The sequence below is a fragment of the Microtus pennsylvanicus genome, chromosome 6 (assembly GCF_037038515.1).
Source record: "Microtus pennsylvanicus isolate mMicPen1 chromosome 6, mMicPen1.hap1, whole genome shotgun sequence".
Taxonomy (NCBI): domain Eukaryota; kingdom Metazoa; phylum Chordata; class Mammalia; order Rodentia; family Cricetidae; genus Microtus; species Microtus pennsylvanicus.
In genome coordinates, this window is record NC_134584.1 from 125,377,939 (window position 1) to 125,401,915 (window position 23,977).

General features: G+C 47.1%; 1 protein-coding gene across 3 annotated transcripts in view; it reads left to right on the forward strand.

Moving 5' to 3' along the window:
* The first annotated feature begins 4,615 nt into the window (after positions 1-4,615).
* Positions 4,616-23,977, forward strand: part of Slc35f3 (solute carrier family 35 member F3) — a 229,594-nt gene continuing 210,232 nt past the window's right edge. The window contains exons 1-3 of one of the 3 annotated variants that reach the window (XM_075977707.1): positions 4,616-4,678; positions 7,285-7,309; positions 8,214-8,443. In XM_075977707.1, the coding sequence (XP_075833822.1) occupies positions 8,218-8,443 (226 nt within the window). In that variant the 5' untranslated portion in view covers positions 4,616-4,678; positions 7,285-7,309; positions 8,214-8,217. Of the gene's footprint in view, positions 4,679-7,176; positions 7,310-7,423; positions 7,886-8,213; positions 8,444-23,977 lie in introns of those variants that run through there. The other 2 variants (XM_075977706.1, XM_075977704.1) reach the window with 2 other exon arrangements.

Here is a 23,977-nt window from a genome sequence, read left to right on the forward strand (position 1 = left end):
GGTTGTTGCTCCCCAGAACCTGGCAGATATGAAAAAGAAAAGCCAGCATAAATCACCAGCAGGCCCAGGGCAGAAGGCTGGGATGCGATGCTCGACTTTCCCTTGGAGGCTGTGGACTAACTTAGCTTCCACTTCCACTCCTGCTGATTCTAACATCCTCCCTCGATGAATCAGTGGGAGAATTATCGGAAAAAGAAGCAAAGGTGAAAGAACGTTCAGAAAGAAAGGGATTTGCCTGCCTTAAGGGATACACCAAGAGCTGAAGTTTCGAATCATCCATCAACAGCAAAGGTTTCTGGGAGACAGCCACTCCCAGACCCTCTTGGCTATTTTAACAGTTTCCTCAGAGAGTTTACTGTAGAGGCTGCTCACTGAGGAAAGCATCAGGACTGACTGAGTATGCAAATCTATGTGGAAAATTTGAATTTAATTGTTAGGAATTTTAAATGGGCTGCCTGGGCACACGGAAGGTGAAGCGGGGTACAAAAACAGCCTGCACCGGATGACGGATTTTGTGTTTGTGATAGGTTTCTGTGCCTCCAGCTGCCTGTCTGCTTGAGGGGAAAACTGACATTGATGGACAGCAGCTAGTGATTTTGATATGTCCTGGGTGGCAGTAGGAGGTCTTCTGGGATGGGCAGCTGGAAGTGGAGATTTTGCAAGCCAGACACAGTGCATGCTATTGCAATATCATTGGCAATGGGGGAAGGCTGCACATGTGGGGTGGGGGTGGGGAGTGTACGCGTACTTGTGTAAGAGGGTCCTCAACCTCTGTTCTGTGGAAGCCAAAGGATCACGTCGTGTCCTGCCCTACACTTTCCACCTTGTTCTCTTGAGAGTCTCTCCTGGAATCCAGAACTAAGCGAACAGCCAGTTAGCACAGTGATCCTCCTGTCTCTGCCCCCTCATCCCCACCCACACCGTGCTGGGGTGACAGGCTTGCTAGTGACCACACCTGACCTTTCATACAGGTGACAGGGATTTGAACTTGGTTCTTCACGGTGACACAGTAACTCCTCTGAGCTACTGAGCCAACTCTGCAGCCCCGGATTTTTATTTTTAAATTAGGACCGTGGCTTTTATTTGTGTTTATTTGGCAGCACAGGAAGAATGACTGACCCTTTGAATCCTTCCAGGACTGTGAACTTCATTTCTACAGCTGCATTTTTCTTTTAAGGTCTTTTGTTGGCATATATCCACATACATAATGTTGAGTTTCATAAGGGCATTTTTTTTCAAGTATATTGTATACTGTGACCATGCTCATGGCCCTCCCTGTTGGAATCAATCAGTTGGCTTCACTTTTCAGGGGACCCAAATATGCAATCTTTATGCCTCGGTTAGGGCATTCAGAAAGATGTGATAGCTTTTGACAAAAGGTCTGTGACTTCCTCGCTACGCAGTGAAGACATGCTCAATTTATCACCAGAATATGCTGGCCTCTTCTTTGAAGCAAAAAGCTTCCAGGCCAGACTCTCCCAGGGGCTTGTCAGTTTTCAGTGTTCTGATCTCTCAAATTCAGATGTGTCTGCCCAAGGCAATCTTTAGCAAAAGGACAGGTTGTCTAGTTCTGTACACACACTCAGAAGCTAACGAGGCCGCGGGTACTAGCGCACAGCCACAGATTGGCTGTAATAGGCAGAAGTTGCTGGTCCCCAGCAATGCTGAAATCCCGTGGAGTTGGCTTTGGAACGGTTCCCTATTCTTTAGCCAAGTCCTAACTCAACTCTACAGGGAGAAACTCTTATTCAGACCTCCCCAGGGCCCTTGGCTTTGTCCTTTGCAAGGTCAACCTTTTCCACTGCCCTCCTTGGCTGTGATGGAGTCAGTGTTGATGCCGAGGCTCTCCCTAAGGCCTATAAAACTCCTCCAGCTGTTTCCTGCTCCCAAGCCAGTTCCAGCAGCATCTGACAGTTCCAAGTTTTCTTAGTTAGGTTCTTTCGACTATACATTTCTCTTAGAACTTTACCTGCTGGCTTCCAGTGGCATGCATCAAAATCCTGCCTAGATGTGTCTTTATGTCTGCTTCCTTTGTTTGTTTCCTTGCCCACAAATCCCCCTCTCCATTTAAAGGCAACTCCTGCGGGCCAGAGGTCCCTAACCACAGAAAGCTGCTGCCTGTCTATTTTCAGAGCCTTTGCCACTGTATCCCTAATTCTTTGGATCTAGAAGCTATTCCACAAGATGTAGGCTGCATCTATTTCTTGTTTTTGTCTTTGCTAACTTTTAGTCTCTCTTCGAGTTCGTTCTGTTCTTATAATGGGATAAAGGCAAATGGAGAAGTATTGTTTCTCCTCTGCCTCTGTTTCTCGTGTGTGTGTGTGTGTGTGTGTGTGTGTGTGTGTGTGTGTATGTGTGTGTGCAGGTTCACACACATGTGTAGACCAGAGAACATCCTCAAGCATCCTTCCTAACGTACTCCATTTTCTTTTTCAGTCAGGATCTCTCTCTGGTTTGGAACTTGCCAAGGAAGCTGAATGGGCTGATTATTGTAAACCTGGGATCTGTCTGTCTTTACCTTCCCACTGGGCTTACAATCATGAACCACCATGCCTAGATTTTTTTTTGTTTGTTTTTTTGTAGTGAGTTCTGTGCATTGAGCTTGAGGCAATGTTCTAGTGACTGGGCTCTCTGGGCTGTTGCCCCTGCCCACATGGTACATCATGGTTGCTGTAGTTTTGGTTTGATCACAGCTGGAGATACCAGTTGCAGCTAGTCTAATCAAATGTTGGCATGGTCTCAACAAATCTTTCTTCCCTAAAGAAAATTGTGCCATGTCGGGAACTCACAGCACTCCCCATGTTACTGGTAAATCCACCAGCAGAATTCTCTTATGCTTGAATGCTACATGAATTAGAATAGAAGCAAAAGGAGGCTACCACTCATTGGAAGAGGTAAGCAAAACACATCATGTATGAGTATCCATCCATCTGCCTCTCCACCATCCACCTACATATCCAGGTAAGTATGTTTGTATTAAGTTGTCAATCATCAGCCCCTCCACCCACCCATTCTAATGTGCAAATTTTCCTTAAGCACATCAGAGATGCATGTTACAACAACTATGTTTGGTACCAAACTTGGGACATACCACCTAATGTTGAGGGTTTACTTTTTGAGACTAGAAAACAGCATTTGAAGTCACGACTGACTCAAGAAACAGGGCAATTTTTTTGATAGGCATGCTGTCTGAGCTGAAAAATGAGGTTTGGAGGAAGGCTGGAGTCAGAGTCTCCAGAGAGATAAGCCGTGAGGAAGTTGGAAGTCAGTCCCTGCCATCCTTTGAAGGCGAATCAGTGTTAGCCTAGAAATGGGAACTGATAGGAACAGAAGGTTTAAATAAATTCTGCGAATCGTGTTCCTTCCATCCCTCACATATCTTATTGTTCAAACGCTTTCATTCTCTGCTTTTCCCTTTGCTCATTCATTTAAGAAATGTTTTCATGAGCCGTGCCTACATAGACATGAAGATAGATATGAGGGTTAAGAAGAAGGCAGAGGAATATTGACCTCACAGAATTTCTAGCTGAGTGGAGGAGACAGACATTAATCAAATAACTCTGTAAATTAACTTGTCATAAAGCCCCAACCAGGGTTAGAAAGGCCACAGTAGAGCATGAAAGGATTGTGTTGGAAGGAACCAGTCTACTCCATCAGGGCCAGAGAAAGCTTCCTGGAGGGAAGGACTCAGTAAAGGTAAGGGGGGGTGAGGGTATCACAAGGTCATAGAGATTGTAGAGAAGCCCCAACTTTCATGCGGAGATGGCATGGCATGGTGCATTCTGTTTTGGAGGTTGGAGTCCTCAGGCTCTGAGAGACAGGAAGATGGAGGGATGGAGACAGCTGCAGAAGGAAAAGCGGGGAGCAGGTGGATGGGACAAGGCCAAGGATTTAAAGAAAGCAACAACTGAAAGTTTTCCACTGATGAGTTTTGACCTTTGAGAGGATACTCTGGGTATGGAGGTAGGAAGAAACCAGCAAGGATGCTGGCTTTGTTTACAAAGCCCTTTGGTAAGGCCACCTTGCCTCTGCCCTTCCTACTGCTACACTGTATCTTCTGTCTTGGCTCCTTTTCCAGTTGTTGTGATAAAATGTGCCGACAGAGGTAACTTAGGGGGAAATGGCTTATTTTAGTACGCACAGATAGCCAGGAAGCAGAGAGCGATGAACGCCTGGGACTGCCCCTGGGCTCCTTTTCTCCGTTTATGCAGCTTGGGGTCCCAGCAAGGGGATGTTACCACTCTCACCGGACAGGTCTTCCCATCTTAACACAATCCAGACAGCTCCCTCCCCCTAGCCTGTCCAGGGTCCCTTCTCTCCGGAGACTAGGTTTTGTGAAGTTGACAATAAGTACCATCACACTCTCCAAACAGGTTCCTGGGCACACTTTCCAGCCATTGCTCTTTCTTCTCTAGTGACTTCCACTCTGCTCCTCCCCCTCCTCTTCCTCCTCCTCCTTGGCTTCCTCTTCTGCTCCTCTGTCTCTGCATCTTGTCCCTACTTCCTTTTGCATCTACAGGCAAAGTTCTAGTTTTCAACGATACTTTGGTTTCTCACGTAAGAAAGCGTCTCTGACATCCTTTTGATCCTGGTCTCCCATCCCAGGTAAGGGTGATGACTTGGAAACACGTTCTTCAGTTTCTAGAGACTCTATGCGCAAGGACCGGGGCCAACGTGGGTAAGTCTTCACTTACTTGTTTGCTTATGGTGCTTCAGGCTCAATTGGGTGGGGGGACATTTGTCTTATTGGTGTTTCTAGCCTCTTTGTCCTGCCCTCAATAAATGTTCACTTAGTTCAATTTTAAAATGGACATTGATCTACTAAATATTGATGTACGATGTCCTCCTTATGATGTGAATATGTGTGTCTCTCTCATTGGTTGATGAATAAAGCTGTTTCAGTCAGTGGCCAGGCAAAATAGAGCCAGATAGGAAATCCAAATGAAGATACAGAAAGAAAGAAGGCAGAGAGAGGGAGACGCCATGGAGTCACCAAAGGAGTAACATGCCAGGCCATCACTGGCAAGCCACAGCCATGTGACGATATACAGATTAGCAGAAACTTTAAGTTAATTGTGAGAGCTGGTCAATAATATGCCTAAGTAATTGGCCAAACAATTACAATTGATATTAAGCCTCTGAGTGGTTGTCTTATAAGTGGTTGTAGGGACTGGCGAGTGGAGAGAAACCAGTCCCCGTGGGACCTGGTGAGAAGGATAGAAGTCACCATTTACAAAATATTCTAAATATTTCAGGGGCATCTGAACATTTTCAGGAAAGCAAGCCATCCTCATGTCGAAAAGAAGAGTATATATCAACAAAGTAATATTTAAGAGTTTGTGAGTTTTATTTACTGGTAGGAAGAATAAGCTATAGAGTATTGAAGTGATGGCTCCAAGGGCCAATAGCACTTGCTGCTCCTGTAGAGAGCCTGAGATTTATACCCAGTGTCAAGATGGCAGCTGAGAAGTGTCTGTAACTCCAACCCCAGAGGATCTGAGGCCTTCTTCTCGTCTCTATGGGCACTGCATGCAAGTACATTTACATACATGTAGGCAAACACACACATAAAATAAAAAGAAATAAATCTTGCTTGTAAGAGGCCGTAGAAATGTCTATGCAGACTATCTTCCGTGTTGGACAATGGCATTGATTAGCCCGGCTCACAACCCTGTGCCCATTAAGTGTATTCATTGAGGTCCTATTGTGAACAGAAAATGTTAAATTCCTGGCCTCCTTCAGGTAATGGATGTAATTGCTTCTGACACCAGATGCTCCTGGACTGTCTGACTGTCACTGTCCTGGTCCCCTCACTGAAATCACTGAAGATGAATGAAGTACCAAGGAACCCAGATGGCGCCACCACCTGGTCATTTCTATCACTGACTCAGAAGCCAGGGAAGGCAGATCCTTGAGAAAAGGGGATGCATGCACTGAGGTTCAAAGACACCTGGGTCAATGTGCTCACTTGGAATTTTGTTTCTTTCATTTGAATTTTGTAATTTGTCTCATGTAGATAATGTACATATCAGATCCATCTCTAAATTTACATTTTTGAGAAGTCCTGAGAACATTACTGTTTCCTTTCAAATTCCAATTGTCCATTGTAAGTATATAGGAAAGCGGCTAGGTTTTGTCCATTAACTTTGGCTCTTTCAGCCTCTGTGAAAAGCAGTTGCTGTATGAGGTACTCCATGTGTTGCTATGGTAAAATACCAGACAGAGACAACCTGAGGTAGAAGGGTTTAAAATACACTCCTTCCATCATGGTGGCGGGAGCATGAGGTGATCGGTCACGTGGCATCCATCATCAGGAAGCAGAGAGACAGAAACACTGGTGCTCAGCTCACTTCCTCCTTTGTATCCAGCCTAGGAGCAGGGCATGGAGTGAGCTGCTCACACCTAGAAACTCCCACATGGACAAGTTTGGCCCCATGGTATTTCTAACACACATCCAGTCGGTGATCACATCCAATTGACGATCAAGCTGTTACATCAGCTATCAATATCACAGCTATTAATTCCAGAAGTTTTTGTGATTGATCTTTGAAACTTCCTATATATCAGCAATGCTATCACCTGCAAAAAACATTTTTTCTTCCTTCCTTCCTTCCTTCCTTCCTTCCTTCCTTCCTTCCTTCCTTCCTACCTTCCTTCCTTCCTTCCTTCCTCTTTTACTTCGTCCTAAAAGCATCCATTATATTCCCTTTCTTGAGTAATTTAATTGGCTAGGACTCTCTGTAGGACGTTGTAGGGGTATGACAAGGAAAGCCATTGGTGGCCTCTCGTCTAACCAGAAAAGTGTGGCTTCTTGCCTGCCAGCAGCAAGTCTTGGTAAACTCTTTTTATCGAGTTGAGGAATTGACTTCCCTTCTATTCCTAGTTCACCAAGGAACAATATATCTTCCCTTACAGCAACACATAAAGTATTGCCTGCACTTTGATCTCTTGGGGGAAATGTATCTCACATCAAAAAAAAAAAAAGAAAGAAAAAAGTAAGAGTCTAGCTATAATACAAAGTAGTCTTTGGGGACTCGATAAGGCTATATATTCTCTATATATCCATGTGTTTTTTAAAATTTGTACTCAGTGAAGAAGAGCGGTATGGAGGGCGATTTGGTGGTCTGGAGTGGCTTGGGAACAAGGCACAAAAGCTGATCGGAAGCTAACTAGGAAGAGAGTCTCTGCAGAGGGGACAGAAGCAGTAGTGGCCTCATCCTTGCTTGAGCTCCTGAGCTGAGGACCCTGCCTGACCTAGCAATCACCACCTTGTCTAATTGGCAGCTTAGTGTGTGCTGTGGAACGCCGGGTTAGTTTGCTTTTTGCTTTTTGAGTAGCACCGCTCTTTGGGGTGGTGTATGTTGGGGTGTGTGTGGAGGGTGTGTGTGTGGGGGGGCGAGACTCACGTGTAAAAACCAGAGCACCAGGACCGTGACAAGTCCTTTGCTCTAAGCTTGTAGAACTCAGAAACCGAAGCCGGGCACACACCAGGTGGCTGGGATCGGGACGCGCGCCCCCGCCCGGTCCACGCGCGCCGGGGCCGCCACAGCCACATACCCGGTGGCTCCTGAGCGCACTGCCGGGCGCGCTCTCCGGAGCTCCGGCGTCCGCGATCGCTCGTGCTAGGGCGCCGGCAGTGACAGGCGGTGGGGGGGCGCGGCGCTGCTCTGACACGGGCTCCCGGCAGCCTGAGCCGGGAACCCGCCTGGAGTGGCCGGATTGAGCCGCGGGCGACCACGGGCTTCCGGACCCTCGCAGCGGCTGCGGGGAGCTCGGGCCGCGGCTCCACCGGCTCCAGTCTGGGCGCCCGGGGCCACTCGGTGCCGCCGCCCATGGGTATCCGAGAGTTTCCAGGCGGCGCTCCCAGGGCCAAGAGCATCGCTGTGTGAGTAGCGCCGCAGGAGCGGGAGGGCGGCGGGCAGGTGGTCCCAGGCACCCGGACCCTGCTCAGCCCGCACTGCCACGCTCGGGGAGGGAGGGAGGGACTGTCGTGTGCGGCTGAGCCGGGGAAGTTTCAGCACCGTCTCCCGGCCACTCTTCCCGGTTCACGTTGCCCGAGGCGCCCAGGGGAGGGCGCGGGACCCGACGCCGAGGTTCCCGTGAGCAGGGCATATGGCAAGCAGCACGAGGGGAGCAGCCATGGGTCCTCACCGGTCCTCACTGACGTCTCCCCCTCTCTGCCCTTGACTCATCCCGCCTTCCCGCGACCTCAGTGGTATGAGGAGGTCACCGGACGTCAGCCCGCGGAGACTGTCCGACATCAGCCCTCAGCTCCGGCAGCTTAAGTTCTTGGTGGTGGACGAGGCCATCAAGGAGGATCTGAAATGGTCGCGCTCCGTGGAGGACCTCACTAGCGGGCCAGTGGGACTCACGTCCATCGAGGAACGGATCCTGCGAATCACCGGCTACTATGGCTACCAGCCCTGGGCGACGAGCTACAAAAGTAAGACCCCCTACGTAATTCCCCTACCCCCTGGTGGTCTCCTTGCCAGAGACACGGCAGCCAGGGAAGTGCAGAGGGAAGGACCATTGCACCCTCCCTCCTGCACACGGATTGGCAACTTCAATAAAGAGGCCTGGAGGCAGTTCTCCTGCACAGAAGCCACTGGGGGGCTTTCTGTTACATTTGCTCTGCTTTCTGCTTCCCAGATACAGAATCTTTACCATCCGCCGCCCCCCAACACGTGTCCACTTTCAAATGATTCTGAGGGCACGCCTGTTGTGGCTGTCCGGGAGAAATGCTTCAGAGAAGCAGAGTCCTTGTCTGAGTGGGTTTCTGATTGGATTCCCGTGCCCTTAGCTCAGCAGAGGTCAGGCTTGAGGCAGCCTGGATTTTAACTATGGCAGTCCTTGACTGAGTGGGTTTCTGATTGGATTCCAGTGCCCTTAGCTCAGCAGAGCTCAGGCTTTGGGGCATCCTGGATTTTAACTATGTCTCTCAGATACAAATGATGAAGAATCACTGGACCTAGCCCTGTTTCTTTGCTTTAGGACTATATGAGTTCTAAGTGAGAGGATTTTATCTGGATCTTTGAAGAAACTTGAGTGTCTGAAGAGATGAGTGCTTGGCGCCAGGGGGGGGGGGGGGACTCAAACTTTACCCTGGGCATCAGCTGCCGACCTTGGCTGTCCTGATGAGCCATTACCTGTGGGGGCAGGGCTTATTTGGTGCCCTTTATTTTGTTTTGAGAGAGAGAGAGAGAGAGAGAGAGAGAAGAGAGAGAGAGAGAGAGAGAGAGAGAGAGAGAGAGAGAGAGAGAGAGAGAGAGAGAGAGAGCTGCTTGAAACAAACTCAAGATATTATTTGAAATATTATCAGGACCTTGTGTCGTACCTTTGTAGTTAGACACTGCAGAAAGATCACAACTTGCCCCTCAGTGGGTTGAAGAAGTGAGCATGAGTCATTCATGTGTAAGGAAGTCTAGACTAACAGTTTGGTAATTCTGAATGATCTTTTAACCTTTTATTGCTGGGGATTAGAACATGATGTATTGGTTTTTAGGGGGAAAGACATTTGTTGTATAATTTAATAATATTCACCAGTAAGAGTATGTTTCTACTTACATTATTCTTAACACTTTCTAGTCCAGCCACTTGGGTGTGAGCTTGTTCATTTTATTATTTGCAATAAATGGTCCAGGGTTTGAGTGCTTGATTTCAATGGTCTGATTTAACCTTAAATGTCCGTGGAGATCATATGTAACTCAGTTTAAACCTTCCTAATGCTCCTGTGTCTCCGTGCCTGGGATTCTGCTGCTAAGACTGTTGCCTGTGTTGGTTTTCTATTGCAGAAGGGAGTTCTCTGCCACGGAGAGCCTTTTAGCACAGGGTAGGAAGTCGAGTCTTTCAGAACCGAGCTTTCCTGAGGATGTGTAGAGGATCCTGTCTTCCGGTTTTGGGAGCGTCTGTTAGAAAATAGATATTCTATATTTTGACTTTACATTATCTACTTTCTTATAATTAAAGACAATGCTATAAATTACAGGCTTTGAGAAGTTATCTCTCAGCCCCTGAAGTCATAATGAGGTTTATTTTTATGGTTCCTTGTATCCCTGGCTCAAAAGCCATGGCTGAGGTTTGTGACTGGGGGCTGGTGAGCAGCTTTGGGACATGACAACTGTGTTCAACATACTTTACAGTAAAACCTAGGAAAGACCACATAGAGAGAGAGGCACTTGTGCCCCCAACAATATTCTTAGACACCATTTTTCCCAAGGCTCCTCTGAAGGAATCCGTAGGGGTAGGGAAGGCCTTAGTGGTTCTTGCCCTGTGGGCAAAATGCTCAGCCCATTCATTCCCTCTAACCCTGTGAGGATTCTCTCTTCTTCCAAGGTATTTCCTTGCTACTAAAGTGCTTTAGGTGACAAGTGACATTTTGATGAATTAATTGGCTTTACGTTTAAATTTAGAGGCGCTAATGTTTTATTCATGCAGCAGAAGAGGTTTTAGGGCAGCGTTCCTCTGTTCGCCATTTCTGCCCAACTCTGAAAATAAAAACGTGGAGGCATACCCATCTGCGGGCACCAGTTCCTGCTTGGTTTGTTGTGTGATACATGAACTCAACAAACTAGAAGAGACAGTGATTACAAAGTGAAGTGTGTGTGTGTGTGTGTGTGCGCGCGCAGACACAGACACAGAGGGCAACCTTTGGAGTCATTCTTCAAGTGCTGTCTGCTTATTTTTTGAGACAGCATCTCTCACACACCTGGAATTTGCTGAGTAGGCTAGGCTGGTTGGGCAGCGAGCCCCAGGAAAACGGTCTGTTTCCACCTCTCCAATGCTGGGATTTTGGACAGGTGACGCGACAACCTGTCTTTTCACGTGGGTTCTGGGGATTGAACTTGGGCCACAATGCTTCCTAGATGAACACTTTGCCAACTGAGCTACTAGGACAGAACTCCGGATGCTACGCTTTGGTTTAACCCCAAGCCTTTGAACCTTGGCACTGTTGGTGTTTTTTGGATTATTTTGTTGTGTAGGGGCTGCCAGTATTGAACAGTACCCTTGGCTTCTGCTCACTGGATGACGGAAGATTGCCATTCCTCCCCCATTTGGCAACCAGAATATTTCTAGGCCCTGACAGATGTCCTCTGCGGGGTGAGCCTTTGGCTCAGAACTACTTGGTTACTCTGAGCCCTAAGTTTGTGCACCAACAAGCAAGCCCTCTGGGTTCTCTTCACCTTGCCTCTCCTGTTGGACAATTCCTTGGGGTTTTGTGATGGGTCTCCATGGAGCTGGATGCTCCCGCTGCTCTCCTAACTCCTCTACTGGCCCCAGGCTGCTGATAGCTCATCGAGAGTTCTTCAGCTTCTCCTAACAGCATCCTTTGCCTTCCTACCTTAGGCCAGAGTGGAGGAAAAGGAGTGACTGGGATGTTCTCAGCGGTTTCCTTTGCTTCCTCCCCTGATGTAGACATGGGTTGGGAGAGAGGTTAGATGTAAAGAGAGGGACCATATTTGGGAATGTCCCGTGTGTATATGGACAGGCAGCCTGCAGCAGCTGGCATGGTTGGGACTTGGCTAATCTGCACGGGGAAATAGCATACCTAGAGTTTCCCAGATGGAACCTCCTGGTGCTTCTTTGCTTGGCGGGTTCTTTGGGGACACTTGTCTCCTGGCAAGACATAGAGCTGGGGAATGGAAGATGGAGTTCCTAGCATGGGTTCACCTTCATCCAGAAGCAAGGATGGCACGGCTCGCCTTAAACCAACAGCTACTAAGGTCAGTACAGAGAAACTGAGAAATTGTGCTTACACTGAGCAGGGACATTTCACTTTGTCACAGGATCCTCTAATGGCTTCAGAACGGTTCTCTCTCACACTCTTTCCTAATAGAAGCACTTCTTAGACATAGCTATGTGGAGAATGGGGTCATGCCTAACTGTGCAGAAGTCTCTTCTGGGTCTCCTTACAGTGTGCCTGGTCTAAAACACTTTTATATGCATTCATCAATACCACACAGTGTCAACATATTGAGATAGACGTGAGCAGGGCTAGCGTGTTGAGATAGACGTGAGCAGGGCTAGCGTGTTGAGATAGACGTGAGCAGTGTTAGCGTGTTGAGATAGACGTGAGCAGTGTTAGCGTGTTGAGATAGACGTGAGCAGGGCTAGCGTGTTGAGATAGACGTGAGCAGGGCTAGCGTGTTGAGATAGACGTGAGCAGGGCTAGCAGGTTGAGATGAAAATGATTTGATCTTAGAATGTTGTTGGGTTTAGTGTTAAGCCATTCTTAGGGTAGAAAACAAGCTAGTCCCCGTCTCTAGCTTACTCCCACCAGCCAAGGCATTGTGAATTTAGGCCAGGAGCATGCAGTGGATAAGGGTAGACATTTTCTGTTTGAAGTCTCTAATATGTAAAACACTGAGTGGAAAGGACACTGATGTTTCTGGTTCCTCCAGGATCAAGCATTGCAGCAGCTTTGTATGTGGTGAATAGAGGGGCTTCTGGGGGTGACAGTCCTCTTGATTGCTCTGCCAGATGTTGTGTGACATGATTCCCGGAAAGACATAGATAAATGTGTATTCATCCCAGTTAGGGAACCAATGACAAGCCAAAGAGACCATACCACTAAAGTCCAGCTTGGTAAATCAGTGAGTTTATCGGTGTTACTCAGAGGAGTATGGTGTGAGGTTACATACAAGAGCAGGGATACTGCAAAGGCAGCTGCATCACTGAAAGCTGCACTAGCCTGGGTGACAGCTTGTGGAAGTTGCATCCGGGAGCCTTCTGCAGAACTTGTAGGCAGGTCCAAGAGTCTCCTCCATGCTCTGGGCTAATCTGAGTTCCTTCAGTCCCTCCTATTTCTAGATGCTTAAGGAAGGAGGGGCTTTGTGAATCTGCTCAATTTGAGGGACTTCCTGAGACTTATGAGTTGTTTACTTCCTGGGTCTTAAAAAACATCCTTCCAGATTTTCTGAGTCTTAATGAGCTTCCTTCAGAACTTTCTAGTTTCAAAGAGCTTCCCTCCAGGATGGAATACGTCAGCTCAAGGAATGGCTGCTTAGCACCCTTTCAGACTGATCTGTGTGCATAGGCTGCCAGCAGAGCTTAGTACCTAGTGAGATGCACAATACGGTTGAGGTCACCAGAGCACAGCTTCTGCACGACCGGACCCTTTGGAATAATACCAGTCAAACTGCCAGCTCATAAATGATCTGCTTGAGGGCCTGATGATTTATGCTATTCTAAAATGGTGTGGAATACAAGAGACAAGGGAACAGGTGAGTGGCAAGTCTAGGATCATCAGAAGACACCTTACTGAAAGGTCAGTGCCGTAGTCAGAGTTCTGTTGCGGTGAAGAGACACCATGACCACAGCAACTCTTATAAAGGAGAATATTTAACTGGGGCTGGCTTACAGTTCAGAGGTTTAGTCTTTTGTCATGGTAGGAAACACGGTCGCACACAGGCAGACACGGTACTGGAGAGGCAGCTGAGAGTTCTACATCTAGATTGGCAGGCAGCAGGAATTGAGAGACTCTGGGCCTGACTTGAGCATTTGAAAAGTCAGAGGGTAACACACTTCCTCCAACAAGGCCACCACTCCTAATCCCTGCCCAGTAGCTTCACTCACTAATGCCCAAGCCTTCAAATATATGAGCCTATGTGGGCTGTCTCTATTAAAACCACCACAGTCAGAGAGTAGATTTGGTTCTCAAGTATAAGTACATGTTAACTATTTACTAAGGTGTTTTGAAAATTAAAACATAGAACCTGGGGCTAGAAGATTGCTCACCCAGCTCAGTGCTTGTCAAGTGAGCTTGAGGACTTGAGTTGTATCCCTAGCACCCATGGAAAGACACTCATGATAACACATGCCTGTAACCCCAACACTGGAGAGGCAGAGATAGGGGCTCCCTGGGGCTCTCTGGCCAGTTATTCTAGCAGAATTGGTGATCTCCAGATTCAATTAGAAACTCTGTCTTAAAAAAAAAATAAGGTGGAGGTGCATATTAGTCAGGAGTCTCTAGGGGAATAGAACTTATGGAATGAATCTATACATACAGACATGGGGATTTATTAGAATGGGTTGCCGGCTGTGGTCCAGCTAGCCCAACGGTGGCTGTCTACCAACAGAAGGTCCAAGAATCCAGTAGTTGTTCAGTCCACGAGGCTGGATGTCTCATCTGATCTTCAGTATGTGCTGGAATCCCAAAGAAATAGGCGCTGATGCCCGTGAAAGAGCGGACTTGCCAGTGAGAGCAAGCTTCCTTCTTCCATGTCCTTTGTATAGGCTGCCAGCAGAAGGTGTGGCCCAGATTAAAGGTTTACTAGTCCCATCTCCAAAAATATGAGTTATTTGGGTGAATGATGGTAGCAAACCTCTGAACAACCGCCTAGGGCATGGCTGCAAATGAGGTGGTTTCGCCGCATGGTTCTGCAGGGGATGCAGGCTTCCACTAAGACAGTTTGTAGCCCGGAAGGCTACAGGCTGTGTGGGACTCCTGGGTGCTGAGCTGCGTATTCAGTGTAACGTCTCAGACAGTTTTCTGGTTTGACAAATGTTTTCCTGTGACATTCAGATCTTCTCCCAGTCAGTGTGGTGTGTGTCATCTCCGATACAGGACTGGATCCGAATCTGCTCGGAAATTATTTTTATCCTCTCCGCTATCTACTGGAAATAATAGAGTCTATAAAAATCTGGTATGTCCTAAAAGTTTTATTCAGGGTAGGGAGGAAAGTGCTTCCTAGCGCATGTCAGCTCAGGTTTTAGGGTTCTCATTTTAGAAAATGAGATCGCCCACTTTCAATACATACATAAAATTCCATCTTTTTTTTTTTTGGTTTTTCGAGACACGGTTTCTCTGTAGCTTTGGAGCCTGTCCTGGAACTAGCTCTTGTAGACCAGGTTGGTCTCGAACTCACAGAGATCCGCCTGCCTCTGCCTCCCAAGTGCTGGGATTAAAGGCGTGCGCCACCACCGCCCGGGGCTTCCATCTTCTTTTTAAGAGTAGATGCAATTATGATTGTAGGTATAAAAGAGTTGAGTTTGGGCAGCATTCTGTCCATGCTGTGTGTGAGAGAGAGAGCTTAATAAACATTTTTTATGATGGGTGATCATTGTATTATCATTCAATACCAAGGAATGACTTTCTCCTCCTCCTCCTCCTCCTCCTCCTCCTCCTCCTCCCCTGTTCCTCCTCCTTGTTTTCCTCCTCCTTGTTCTTCTCCTCCTTCTTCTCTGTCTATCCAAAACTCACCAAAGAGGGTTGAGAAGATGGCTTGGTTGGTAAACTGTTTGCTGCACAAGCGTGAGAATGACATCCAGTGTCAACCCCTAGACTCCTCATGCACATATACACATATGCTCATGTGGGGGAACGCATGCACAGGTGGGTCACACCCACATACATGAGAATGACATCCAGTGTCAACCCCTAGACTCCTCATGCACATATACACATATGCTCATGTGGGGGAACGCATGCACGGGTGGGTCACACCCACATACATGAGAATGACATCCAGTGTCAACCCCTAGACTCCTCATGCACATATACACATATGCTCATGTGGGGGAACGCATGCACAGGTGGGTCACACCCATATACACATGCAAATGAGGACACACACACATTCTCACATACACATGTGGGCACACATACACGCACACACACACACACAGGGCTGCCTCAAGAAATGTCTTGAAGATTATGTAAATATTGTAAACCAGAATAACAAACTTCAAGAGCTTATCCAAACTGTTTCACTCTGTCAGCAATTTATCAAATATTGAACATAGAAATATTTCAAAGGTTATCTGATTTTATGCAGTAGATATATATGAGTGCATATAAAATATTTAAGTCGTTGGAATTTAATCTTTTTTAAAAGATTTATCTGTTTTATTTTATATGTGGGTGTTCTGCCCGAACATATTTCTGTTCACCCCATTTGCATACAGTGTCCTTAGAAGCCAGAAGAATCCTCTGGAATGGAATTATAGAGGGTTGGGAGCTGTAGATTGGGTGCTGGGAACCAAACCCAGATCCTCTGCAAGAGCAGCCAGTGTTCTTAACCATTGAGCCACCTCTCCAGCACCTAGAATTTCTTCTTAACACCTCAGGAAATGTGGTTCTACATATGCATAAATGTGTTAGCTCTGTCGTAGACAACGTTTATCTAGTGGTTAACTCAGAAGACATCTGAGGAGTTTTGGTGTTTGGTCAGAAGAAGAAAGGGGTATTTCCTGCTGTGCTGAGTGTAAAATGTTCCCTCGAGGCACCTGTGTTCCAAGACTTGTTTGTCCATCAGCTCAGGGGGCCTTTTACAAACGATCATGAGGGCTCTGATTCCATCCATGGTTGGACTAATCTACTGATAGGTTTACTGTTTGATGACACCATAGCCAGGGTCAGGAAGCCAAGAGGTAGAGCCTAACGGGAGGAGGGCACTGCATGAAAGGGCAGGTTTTATCTGGGGACCCTTCCTTCTCTCTTCCTCATGTCTACCAGGAAGAGAAATGCTTTCCCCAAGGCCTTTCTGCAACAATGTTTCTGCCTTGCCAACAGTCTAAACATAATGGGGCAGCCAAGCATGGACCTCAAACCTCTAAAACTGTGAGCCAGTGGGAATCTTTCCTCCCTTAAGACATTTTTTTTTCTTGGGTTTTTTTCTCGGGTATTTGTTACACCAACAGAAAACTCACACACACACTTTCTGCCTGGCCCCTTCAGCACCATTTCTTGATATTGTTGCTGAGAAGTCTATGAGCCAGGAGGCAACTTAGAAAAATGACCGCATAGCATTCCAGACATTTCTAGGGGGCTGGGATTCTTTCGTGAATCCTCTCAAAGCAGATAAAGTAGCAGCACATACGCACCCTTTTATTTATAAATGCATGCCCACTAACTCACAGATCTGTCTGTCATTCATCATTATTCATTTCTTCGGTCACTAAAGAATCCCGCTGCTTCTTCAGGGTAATAATCCACCTATTCCTCAGGTCAGCAGGGCTGCACATGAGGTACGGTCACTCAACTCAATCTGTAAATTGCATTGGTTCCTATACCCTTTTTTCTTGTCTTGAGTCATCTCACAAGTGTACTACATGCCTACATATATACATTTCCCTAAATATCTTGGGGTTAATTTGCATCAACACTGACCAACCACAGACTAATTGCTGCAGTATGTAAAACATACTACTTGATGCTCTCTTGTGTAGACCATCCTAACTAGTTAGACTCAGCGTGTGAAAGTGTTAGAGCAGTGATTCTCAACCTGTGATTCACAACCCCTTGGGGGCCGAATAATCCTTTCACGGGAGTTGCTTAAGACCATTGGAAAACACAGATATTTACACTACAATTCACAAAAGTAGCAAAATCACAGGTATGAAGTAGCAACATGAGAAAGTGTATTAAAAGGTCACCACATTAGGAAGGTTGAGAACCTCTGTGTTAGAGGGACACAGGCAGACAGGGAAGGCCAGCGGGTTCCCTGACATAACAGCTTCTTGTTCCCAGAAGAGATTTAAGGACAGATAACAGAAAGGCAAGGGGGTGGATATCTAAGAACAAATAGGGAAAGCGAGAACCAGCCAAGCCAGAGTCTACTTAGCAGACTTCCAATTTTAGGGCCCTTCCCATCCCTTCCTTCCTCCACTTGGTCTTCTGTCTTTCTTCAGGGTTCAATTCTCCACCCATCCCACGGATCAAGCTCTAAGACTCGCCTAGAGCCCCGCCAACATCCCCATCACAAGTGGAAGTTTAAGCTTCAGTGAACTCATTTTCTCGCTGCTTCTGTAGACTTTCTTTCTTATGCCGCAACCAGGATTCTAATTTGTTGGTAGAGCCCAAAGATCAAGCATCTTTCTCTTTCTCATGAAATTATACAGCAGCAAAGATTCTTGACTGGGTCAACGAAATTAAGCTCCATTTTCTTTGCTGATGTTTTCGGCTGTGGGCATTCCATCGCCTTTGCAGAGCCCAAGAAGCTAGCTGAGACTTGTTTCTTCTCTGACTGGGGGTCTGTTCGCAAGAACACCAACTAGAATTCAAACAGGTTGTGATACACTCCCAGCACCCACGTTCTCACCGGGGCAGTTGTACACCCTGTCTGTATTCATACTCTCTACAGTTCCTTTAGGTGAGAGTCCTCAAGTCCAGCGATGTGGTCCTTGAAGTGATTCTCACTGGTGGCCTAAGAACAGTAGCAGTTCTCCAGCCCATGGGACTTGATGGCAGCGGCATTTCTGATGCACCTCTGTGTTCGTGTATCTTCCAAACCCAAGCATCTCAGATTGGCAGATCCTTGCTTTAGTTCATCCCGGGGTTCCTTCTCTACAGGTGTGTGTATCTGGGACCGGAAGACTTGGCTGAGTGCCAGCACAGACTACGGCAGGCTCACGGGAATGTCGTTCATCGGGCTTCCGTCTTCCTGATTGTCTGCCTCTTTTTCTGTTCTTTGTGAGGAGCGTGTGAAGCCTGGATCCATAGGACAGCTCTGTTTCTGGGGAGATACCTGCTTATCCTGGCCATCAAGGGGTCTAAAAGTCACTGGAATCATGACCTAGTCATGCCCTCAATTTCAGCACAGCTTTGGACTTTTCTATACAGAGGAGGTGACTTAGGTGCTGTGATCCCTTGGCCACCTGAAGCCAGATAAGAGGCCAGGAAGTAATAAAATGATTGTCTTGCAGACCATGAGGTCTCTTTTCCAGGCTTCTGTGTGTAAAAGGGCTGTCTCCTTTTCTATGTGACGTTGGATGGGTGGCTAGCTTTCAGGGAACTATTTTAAAAAATCCATCTTGGAGGCAATTTATAATAGTTGCTTGCTGCAGCTTATGGGATTATTTTTATTAGGGCCATCTTCTTAGGCTTCATAACCCCTAGTGTGGTTTTAAGGGAGGTGCTCCTCATTCTTTTTTTTTTTTTAATCTTTTTTTTAATTGAGAAAATGAGAAAAAAAACAAGTTTCCACCTCCTCCCAGCCTCCCATTTCCCTCCCCCTCCTCCCACCCTTCTCCCCCTCCTCCCACCCTTCTCCCCCTCCCCCCATTCCTTTCCCCCTCCCTCTCCAGTCCAAAGAGCAGTCAGGGTTCCCTGCCCTGTGGTAAGTCCTAGGTCCTCCCCCCTCCATCCATATCTAGGAAGGTGAACATCCAAACTGGCTAGGCTCCCACAAAGCCAGCACATTACGTAGGATCAAAACCCCATGCCATTGTCCTTGGCGTCTCATCAGCTCCCATTGTTCGCCATGTTCAGAGAGTCCAGTTTTATCCCATGCTTTTTCAGTCACAGTCCAGCTGGCCTTGGTGAGCTCCCAATAGATCAGCTCCACTGTCTCAGTGGGTGGGTGCACCCCTCGTGGTCCCGACTTCTTTGCTCTTGTTCTCCCTCCTTCTGCTCCTCATTGGGACCTTGGGAACTCAGTCCAGTGCTCCAGTGTGGGTCTCTGTCTCTATCTCCATCCATCACCAGATGAAGGTTCTATGATGATATGCAAGATATTTGTCAGTATTGCTATAGGATAGGGTCATTTCAGGTTCCCTATCCCCAGCTGCCCAAGGAATTAACTGGGGACCTCGGCTTGGGCACCTGGGAGCCACTCTAGGTTCAAGTCTCTTGCCAACCCTAAGGTGGCTCCCTTAACTAAGAATTGTGCTTCCGTGCTCTTAGCAGTATTATTTGTAATAGCCAGAACCTGGAAACAACCTAGATGCCCTTCAATGGAAGAATGGATGAAGAAAGTGTGGAATATCTACACATTAGAGTACTATGCTGCGGTAAAAAACAATGACTTCTCGAATTTTGCATGCAAATGGATGGAAATAGAAAACACTATCCTGAGTGAAGTAACCCAGACCCAAAAAGATGAATATGGGATGTACTCACTCATAATTGGTTTCTAGTCATAAATAAGGGACACGGAGCCTACAATTGGTGATCCTAAAGAAGCTAAGTAAGAAGGGGAACCCAAGGAAAAACATATAGTTATCCTCTTGGCTATGGGAAGTAGACAAAGTTGCCGGGGAGAAAATTGAGATCTTGGGGGTGGGGTGGGATGGGGGTAAGGGGAGATGGGGAGAGAAAAGGGAGAAGGGGAGGAATTGGGGAACTTGGGGAAAAAGGAGGATTGGGATAAAGGAAGGTGCTCCTCATTCTTAACAGTAAGGGATTGGTGTCGGGTCTGTGATGCACTTTCCAACAGTCTGCACAAGCAAGTGTCAGCAGACAGATCAAAGAATTCACAGAAAGTCTTGGCAATAGTTCAATACTTGGTAAATTTAAGCAATAGATGCCAAGCCTCTTGGCCATGGGAAACACCTTCAAAATGAAACCGTCATCGTTCCAGTCATGGAGTAGCATAGTTCAGGCTTGCTGTATGTATTTAGCTCAGGTTACTATATCCGAATTCAGAAAAAAAAATTCGGGAGAATGGCATGACTCTGACCTCTGTCCCAAGGAGAAAATGAGTTCAAGTTCAGCCCACCCACGAGCCAGCAGCCAAGAACTGCTGCCCCATGTAGGAAGGACCACGGTACTGTCCTTGTTGCTGTGATGAAACACACAATAGCAGCAGCTTCAGGGAGGAAGGCTTATGGGGGGCTCTCAGTTTGAGGCTGCGGTCCATCCCGGTGGGGAAGGCGTGGCGGCAGGAGCACAAGGCGGCTGGGCACACCTCACCCACAGACAGGAAACAGAGAGAGTTGAACTCTGGTGCTCAGCTCACTCTCTCTTTATTATTTAGTCCAGGACCCAGCTCATGGGATGCCGCTGCCCGCGTTCACGCAGGCTTTCCCTTCCTCAGTTAAGTCTCTTTGGAAATACCCTCACAGTCTCACCTAAAGGTGCACTTTCTAGTCCTTCTAAAACCCACCAGGCTGACAGTGAAGATCCACACAGCCAGGCCTACAGAAGCCCTGCCTCTACTTCCCTCCTAACCCCAACCAAGTCACTGTTCTTAAACAGCCTGTGCATTGTGTAATCTTCCTTCTTTTCATGAAGGAAATCTACTTCCCTGACAGTTTAGACTTTTAGTCCATCACCAGCTGGCTTAGCCTCCTGTGCCCTAAATACACAAAAATGTGTCAAGATTCAGGGCCTCGAACCTTGTTTTTATTGGTGCCCGCTGCCCTGTCACACCCCCTGCTGACCCCTTTGACTGTCCTTCCCCCCGAATCGTGTCCCCTCTGTTGGCATGTCATACGTGTTGCCCTTCCTTGTCCTTCCTCTGCTTTCAAAGCGCCCTCTCTACCTTCATGTCCCCCCACCCCTCACACACTTAAATCTTGATTCTGTATATGAGGGAAAACATGAGGCTTAAGATACTGAGTCTGGCTCATTTCACCTAACAGTGGTCTCCATCTCCGCCCATTTTCCTATAAATGACAGAATTTCATTCTCCTTTATGGCTGAGTAAAACTTCACTGTGTGTATGCAAATGTATGCCCTTGTGCATGTGTATGCAAATGTATGCACTCACGTGTACCGCATTTTCTTTACCCATTCTCCTGAGCCGGTTACATCGCTCGGTCACTGTGAACCTAGAAGCAGGGAACAAATGTGTGTTATCTTGTCGGTTTGTCTTCAGTTTTCTTCTGTGAGATGGGTTCTCAGAGATGTAATTACTGGTCAAAGGACTTGCAAATGGGCGTCACTAGTGAGCAACCCTCACTCCACAGTTCACTCTTCCCGAGCCCCTTACCTACTGGACACAGATTTATCTTCCGTTTTTCCCTCCAGTCTCCAGGAACACTGGCTTGCTGTCTTCCATTTAGCGTAGGCAGCTGAAATCGTCTGGGAGGCAAACTGTTCTCTTTCCACACACCTTATATGGAGGTAACTAGGGTGCTGAGTCCCCAGAGACTGTCTTTCCCCTGTTTCTGTAACTATGGTATTTCCACCCATCATGACTGTAGTGATACGGTCATCATTCTCCAAGGTACATTAGGACCCTTTGCAAGAAGCCTGCTTTACCCGCACTGATGTCGTCTTACGCTAACTTTGCCACAGGAGCAGGCACATGGACTCGTATTTTCAACTGCGCCTAAATGATCATTGATTTAACGTGATGCCATCCCATGACAGCAGGATAAGTTAGGGAGATCTCCGGAAGGACAGAACCTGGCAGTGCCTCCGGCATCTGGAACAGTGCCGGCATGTTTGTGGGATCCATCGGATACATTTTGATGAGACTTTAAAATCAGTTAGTCTACGAGTCGAATGCTCAATGCCTGCCAGGGAATCACCTTTCCATATTACAGCGAGGGGATGATTTCATTCGCCATTATCTTTGGGACTGCTGCTAGCTAACCCATGAGGCTAATTGCTTTTTGTTTCTTATGTGAAGGTCTTGATATGTAAGTAGTCCAGGCTGGCCTCACTTTCACAATCCTCCAGAAACTACATTAAAAAAAAAATTGATTCCGTTGAATCGGAAAGCTCGGCACACGATTCCTATGTGCACTTGGATGAGTTTGAGCAGATGTTGCTGTGAAACTGTCACCACAGTGAAGAGAAGCTTTTCCATCCCCTCTGATGGCTTCCTTGTGTCTCTTGGGGTGCCCCGTGGTAAAAAGCTTTTAGCAAGAATGTTACTCTGGGCTTATTTGGTTCTGCTTTGCGTTTTTGAACCAGAGTCTCACTCTGTAGCCCAGGCCGGCCTGGAACTGAAAGAAACTCTCATGCAAACGATTGTCCCAGTGGGAAAAGACTATGAAAAGTGGCCAAGAAGACCTCAGAAACTATAGGCGTACACAAAGGGTCCCTCATTCCAGAAGCAGACACAAGTTACACCAGGTGCAAGAAGTTCCCTGGTTAATGGTTAATGTCTGTCTGGTTAATGGTAGAGTACGCTGTTAGCACTGCGGTAGGGACAGAAGGGCTATGCAGAGTTCCTTAACTAGATGGGGCTACCAGAACACGCCCCTATCGGCAGCACAGAGCTGGAAGATTAATGATTGACCATTCTATACCCTACAAGGCATTTGGCTTTGTGTTGGAGGATAGACACTATATAGCAGGTAAAGGAAGGTGTGCTGGCTAGTCTTATGTCAACTTGACACAGAAACTAGAATCATCTGAAAGGAGGAAACCTTAAGTGAGAAAATTCCTCCAAAATATCCAGCTGTAAGGCGCTTTCTTAGTTGTTGATGGGAGGGCCATTGTGGGTGGTGCCACCCCAGGACTGGTGGTCCGGGGTTCTATAAGAAAGAAGGCTGAGCAAGCCATGGGAAGCAAGCCAGTAAGCAGCACCCCTCCATGGCCTCTACATCAGTTCCTGCCCTATTTAAGTTCCTGTGTTGACTTCTTCGATGATGACTATAGAAGTATAAGCTAAATAAATCCTTTCCTTCCCAGTCTGCTTTTCGGTCGTGGTGTGTTTCCTCACAGACATAGTGACCCCCTAACCAAAATAGTGGGATTTTTATGGTTCTGCTAATAATTGAAAATTCATAACAGAAGTGTGTGTGTGTGTGTGTGTGTGTGTGTGTGAGAGAGAGAGAGAGAGAGAGAGAGAGAGAGAGAGAGAGAGAGAGAGAGAGAGAGAGAATGAATCACCTATGGAAGCAAGCAAGCTCAACAACCTTATTTGTTGAGCCAAAGTCTCAACTACACTGGCTGGTCAGTGAGCCGCTGTCTCCACCTCTCTTATAAAGGCTCTGGGGATCAAACTCAGGTCACTAACTGACTTGGAAGAGAGTTTTCCTTTGGTTTGTATAGGTGTGGGACCCGTGGTAGATGGGAATGGGTGATTTGAGGTCAGTACTGACGGCTGGCCAGTGAGCTATGTTTGAAGAAAAGACACAGCTATTTAAATGGTCTTTGCACCGCCCACCCCAAGGCCAGACTGTCAGCAGCCTTGTTCACAGAGCATGCCCGGCAGTCCACTGTGTGCCTCTAGACTCTGACTCAACAGGAAACAAAAGCAAAAATTGTTCAGTCAGATGATGGACCGGAAGTGGGCCTCCCTTTCAGAGCACATGCTGAAGAAATAAGTAGCAAGGCCAGCAATGTTCCCATGTGGTGATG